The 6,068-nt window shown below is 44.5% G+C and overlaps 1 protein-coding gene and 2 non-coding genes across 3 annotated transcripts; all 3 read right to left on the bottom strand.

The window, feature by feature from the left end:
• RPS3 (ribosomal protein S3) lies at positions 1–5,866 on the bottom strand. Its single transcript, XM_006173296.2, has 7 exons — positions 5,662–5,866; positions 4,281–4,411; positions 3,046–3,139; positions 2,491–2,585; positions 1,169–1,356; positions 510–706; positions 1–74 (listed from the first exon to the last, which is right to left on the bottom strand). Exons 1-6 carry the CDS (start codon positions 5,689–5,691, stop codon positions 513–515), a joined length of 732 nt encoding a protein of 243 aa, XP_006173358.1. The 5' UTR covers positions 5,692–5,866; the 3' UTR covers positions 1–74; positions 510–512.
• Positions 814–957, bottom strand: LOC116666760. Its single transcript, XR_004323654.1, has one exon. It is a non-coding gene; the product is annotated as a small nucleolar RNA SNORD15 (small nucleolar RNA).
• LOC116666761 lies at positions 4,553–4,700 on the bottom strand. The gene has a single exon (XR_004323656.1). It is a non-coding gene; the product is annotated as a small nucleolar RNA SNORD15 (small nucleolar RNA).
• Positions 5,867–6,068: the final 202 nt, after the last annotated feature.

The following is a 6,068-nucleotide window of genomic DNA, read 5'->3' as shown; positions in this document are numbered from 1 at the left end:
TGTCTTTTAAAAAATTTTATTAAAGGTCTTTATAGAGCAACATCCAGAATCCAGATCCAGCTGCCAAGAAGACCCTGAAACCAAACAAAGTACAACAATAAGAATAGAAAATTCACCTGAATACCTGGTTTGCATAAAAATTAGTAAGATGCAGGATGCCTAGAAACAACAACAGGCATTGCACATAGGAGGCTTGCTGTTAGTTTTAAGGGGGCTGCTGAAAAACAGCTAATCACTAGCAAGAATGCCTTGAAGTTTGAACAAGGGAGGACAATAAAGGAAAACTCATACTTAGAAACACTGGTAAATGCAGAAATTTCTTAGAGACCAAAGGCAAACATTCCCAACAGAATACCAATTAAATGAATCCCTGCTTCAATCTGTGTTCTCATGTAAAGCAAGTGTAATACAATTATTCTCTAGGTGCTCCCACACTGTGGGACACAAGTGTTACACAAGGACAACGGAACAGAATCCTATTATACTCCAAGAGACCCTGAGAGACATACCTATTATGCTGTGGGTACCGGCTGGGGCATGGCAGGCGGCTCTGGCTTCCCACCCTTCTGTTCGGAGATGGGGGTGGTGGGCAGTATTTCATCTTTGGGTTCCACAATGCTCACATGGTCAGGCAGGGGCTTCTTAGGGCCAATCTTACCAGTTGGGTCCCAAGGCAGCATGATCTTTACCTTGATGCCCAGTACACCTGGAAGATGCCACAGTTAAGACCTGGCTATGGTTCCTCTAGTCCCCACTACACAACAGGATATGGCAGAAGGAAAACTGGTTACTCAGGCATCCCTGAGTCTAGTCCCTTCTCAGACAAATGCCTCTAATCAATCAATGAACAGGACACTTGCAAAAGGAACCCATGCACAGCACCACAGAACGTGGCACTGACAAGGACCAAAAGCAAGGATGTGCCCTTTCTGACTCGTCATCATGTCATCACTGAAGGGTACAAAAGCACCTAGGACAATGACAAACCAACTCTCAGATCTGACGGATACCAGCAATTCACGTCTTAAGAATTCAATGAAGCTAAACAATAAACCTAAGGAGTACAAAAATGATCCACTACTCCCAAATTCCCAGAACACTGAGGTGTGTATGGCAAACCACTTCCACTCATTTAAAGCCCCTTGCCCAAGCACTTCTGGGTGCTCACCCTGTCTGAGCAGCACGTGGCGCACGGCGGTATCAACATAGTAGTTAACAGGGTCCCCACTGTGGATCATCAGGCCATCCACAAACTTCATGGATTTAGCCCTCTGTCCTCGGAGTTTCCCAGACACCACGACCTCGCAGCCTTTGGCCCCACTCTCCATGATGAACCGCAGAACACCATAGCAGGCCCTTTGGGAGCGCAAGAGACAGATAGCCATATGTGTTATCATCAGACAGGACTGCTCAACCCCACCTTGCCCCCAACGCATTAAAAAAAAAAGACTCATTAGTCTGTACTGATTACTTTCAATGTTCCTTTAATGGAGAATAAATTTGACCAGAGCCTTACTCAAGAAATAGAAATTTTCTTCCATTCCCATCACACCTAAACTTACATTAATTCGTTAGGGAATACACACAAAGTTCCTTCTAACCAAGTGCTTGCCAACCTTGGCTGCACATAAGAATCACTTCAAGGTTAAAAAGAATCACTTAAACTTTGGTGTGTGCAAAATTCACCTAGAGAGGGCTTATGAAGTCAAGTTGTGGGGCGGCACCCCCCACTTCCCAATACAGTGAGCCTGGGATAGAAACAGAATTTTTATTTCTAACAAGTTGTCAGGTGACAGCAGTGATGCTGGCCCAGGGACCAAACTTTTGAGAACACTGTGGTGGAGCTGGCAAACCAGGTGGGCAGTCTTCTGCACATCCTTCCTTACAGTATTCCCACCATTATCAACCTGTCCACAGCATAGCTCTCATGCTGAAAAACCTCCCAGGGCTCTGTATTAAGTACTGACAAATTCAAAAACACCCAGGCAAGACATTCCAATTACTCCACAAATAGTGGAACTGCTCAAAAAACTGCCAGCTGACATCTCTTCAGCAGGCCCAGTTTCAGGGGCCACTCTAACCACCTCAAGTCCTTCCCAGTCCATCACTCCTCATGTTATTATTGACATACACCTAGAGATCTGACTAGATTTTGAGCTCTCTCACCAGGGAAAGAAAGGTCTTATCTCCTTATGGTCCCCAAAAGAGTTAACACATAATGGATCTGAACGATTAACAGGAAACCTACCACGTTCTATTTTTCACGTACTCCCAAAACACACCAAAAATAGTCTCCCATTATAGCACTGACCACTCTTTAAAACCCTGCTTCTTTACTAGTCTCTCATTAGGCTGCTAGTTCAGACAACAGACTAGCAATATCTCATTAAAACCCTCAGAGACTAGCAGAGCCCTTCACAGTCTATTGACAAAATGGCTGATATTCCAATCCACAAAAGGACACAATCATTTTAGTCTCAGGACACTTACCTCCGCACAGCAAGGCCTCCTAGGAGTTTGTAACGTAGAGACTCTGCCTGGGCGATGGCACACAGACCTCTTGTGGCCACCTTTTCAGCATAAAGCTTTAAGAAGGAAACAAGGCACACCCTTAAACTTGTCACCTTCACCTGTTTGCAACTAAAAACCAGCCCATTCATTATACAAGCACACCACTGTATGTATCACGGTGCAACAATTTTCATTCACAGTATCCAAGTACTAAAGCAATTCTAATGCCCACACCTAACACAGTAACATAGGCTGAACCATTCCTCATTGCCCTCCCACCCCTAGCTCCTACAGCCACACCAAAGAGACTGATGGGGCAGCCAATCCCTCATATATCATTACTACATGCCAAGGTGAATATAAAATCCTCCAACTGCTTATTAAGAGAACTTCAACAAGATCCCAATCCATTTGTAATACTCAATGATCACAAACAAGTAATGTTTTCAGGATGATGTGAGTTTTTAGAAGTACCATCCTAAAGCGCCATTTCCAGGCCCATAGTAACCTCTGGCACAAGCCAGGATCACTCACCTCTACACTGCCCTCGGGAAAGCCAAATCTCTTCTGAACAACAGCAGTCAATTCCCGGATCCGGCGGCCCTTCTCACCAAGAACATTCTGTGTCCTGGGGAAAATAAAGAGTGACAATTCACACCGTATAGGACAGGGAACTATATTCAATTTCTTGTAATGAGCTGTAATGGAAAAGAATCTGAAAAATATATATACGTATATGTATATATATATGTATTCTGCACTGATTTGCTGTACACCTGAAACTAACAGTGTAAGTCAACTACACTTCAATAAAAAATAACTAGAGTGAGTCAAAGTAAATAAATGTGTGTTGTAAGCAAAGAAAGGTGTAAAGGATGGAACTGCATTTTGTTAAAGTGATTTTGTCCCAGAGCTGTTTCTAGATGAGACAATCAGGGGACAATACAGACACAGAAAAGTGATGGAAGTTTCGTGCAAAAGGAACCCTGAGAAAAGTTTTGTACACGGTTAGGACTGTCCAAGTTTATATTTACTTTTAGTAAGTAAATGGACTTTGTTGTTCAAAGCAAAATTTAGAATGCTGCTTTTGGTAACAGGTTGTATGAGTTTCTGTGCCTTTATGGGACTTGTGTCTGCTTTTTTTTTTTTAAAACTCTGTCTCTTTAGTTGACTGAATAAGCATTGTTTCAGTGACAAACTTGTTTTAAAACATTTTTGGTATTTTTAGCACTTCCCAAATATCGAATTTTACATCAAGTTCTTAGTTTCCAGCTAACTCTGGGATGCTTGCTTCAAAGGAGTCCTGAGACATCTCAGGGAGGAATAAATTCGACTTATTTGGTATACTAAATTACTTGAGGAACAGCGCCAAGTGATTGAAGATGAACTGTAGCTGCACGAAACGCTAACGGAAAACCTGATGACTTCATCCAAATCAACAGGAATTATATGGGACCGAATGAACTGATAAATGTGACTTAGAACCTTATGACTTTTTTAAAGGGAAAAAAAGTGACAATTCACAGCTCTCACAAAACTTCAGAAGCAATTTTAACTCCTGGGTGCATAAGTGGTAGTAAAATCTCATTCATCTGACACAAGCAAGAATAAATTTTGGATGACAAGAAGTAGGATTAGATTTATTTTTCAATGCAATTTAAAAACATCACATCGGCAAAGGCCAAATTCACTGGTTGTCCCAAGTTTACAGAATAAACCATCCTAGTACAGATAATTATAGGTGCTGGCCAGGAAAAATGAGTTTTTACCTGGTGGCCAGTATGATAATTTCTGTCCTGGTTGGTGTAACTCGGACCTCGACTCCAGAGTATCCATCTTCAGCCAGCTCCCGAGTGAGAAATTCATTCAGTTCAGCTTTGAAGATGCCATCAGCGACAAACTAAACAAAAAGTACATGAGTACAGGCTTGACTTTCCTAGCCCAGTCTTCCAACCAGTGCAGCCCTCATCAAAACCTAACACCTCCAACAAATGACCCATCATCAATCATACTACCTTTGTTCCAGGAGGAACATAACCACCCTTCTCAGACAAATGCCTCTAGGTCATCTTTTGGAAGTTACTTTGACCCAGGGCCCTTAAAACTGTGCCACAGAACGCAGCACAGAATAGAGGCCACCTGGACAAAGAACACCTCCAGTCAGACTCGTCATCTTCTCTTCATTGAAGGGTTTTAAAATTGTCATTTACATGTACACATACTAAACAAAAAATTGCTCTAAAAGGGCACATTTACAACTCACAGCACAGCAAGAAGATATTTGCAACCAGTGAAAGAACAGATAGGGCCTTGAGTTAAGTAGTTTCACCTGTAGATACAATTTGGCCCATCACTAGAATCCCAGGCATCTTATTTTGCCTTACTTGTACCCACCTGCGTTTTACAAAGCTACGCATCCTAACTCAAAAAAACCTATGGATTTCATTTTAACATCGACGTTATGGATACACAAAATGGCAAATGGGCACCCCTCTCCCATGGAAAGGTAAAGATAAACTCGAGGAACATTCTTTCCAGGTCCCCTTCCTCCATGTCCCCAGAACTTTCTCAATGGCCTCAAATGGAACAAGAAATTGTCAGTAGCCTTCCCAATTGAGGTCTTTGGCGTCAGAGGACTGCACCCAGACACTATTAGTAAAGAAATACAATGCTACCTCCCTTTTCCAAAGCCATGGTAAGATTGCGAGAATGGCTCACGCCCTCAAAACCACCACATGTTTACTAATTTCACTGACCAAGAAATACTCACAAGCACCTTTTCCGGGGCTGGACGGGCCCCCGGGGTTTAACTCTGCTCTCCGCCGGGAACCGGCAAAAACCCGTCCCTCCCATCCCCAACACCCTGCGCTCGCCCGGCTAGGGCCTGCGCTCGCCCGGCTAGGGCCTGCGCTCGCCCGGCTAGGGCCTGCGCTCGCCCGGCTAGGGCCTGCGCTCGCCCGGCTAGGGCCTGCGCTCGCCCGGCTAGGGCCTGCGCTCGCCCGGCTAGGGCCTGCGCTCAATCTACCGCCATCCGCGGCCCAGCCGCTGCCCAGAGCAACGCAGGGAGCCGCCGGTCTCGCGACGGCACCCAGAGAATCCCTTGACTCACGCGGCGCCACAGTTCCCTGCACCCGGGCCCCAGAGTCTCACCTTCCTCTTCTTAGAAATCTGCACAGCCATCTTGCCGCCGCGCGCCGCCGAAAGGAAAAGAAAGAGCTAGAGGGCGGAAGTACGTATAAAGGGCGCAGTACGACGACAAAAAACTGCGCGACGTCGACGCCTGTGAGCGTTCATGGGAAATGTAGTTTTTACTTTAGGAAGGCGGTAAAAGGAAAGAGAGGAGTAAGGGAGACACCTATAGGCAGAAACAGGAAAGGGAGCAGATCAATCAGAACTTCAAAACTGCAAGGGAGTTTATAAAGTTCAATTCTCAGATTAAAAATGAGCAACGTCAGGTGCAGAGATGGAAATTACAGGTATACTTGGAGCCCTGGTCCCTACCCTCTACATTGTAATGAAAATTGGCTGAAAGCCCTCAACGAAACTTTTATTTTTAT

This window comes from Camelus ferus, chromosome 10, assembly GCF_009834535.1.
Source record: "Camelus ferus isolate YT-003-E chromosome 10, BCGSAC_Cfer_1.0, whole genome shotgun sequence".
Classification (NCBI taxonomy): Eukaryota; Metazoa; Chordata; class Mammalia; order Artiodactyla; family Camelidae; genus Camelus; species Camelus ferus.
This window is presented reverse-complemented; position numbering and strand designations above follow the sequence as displayed.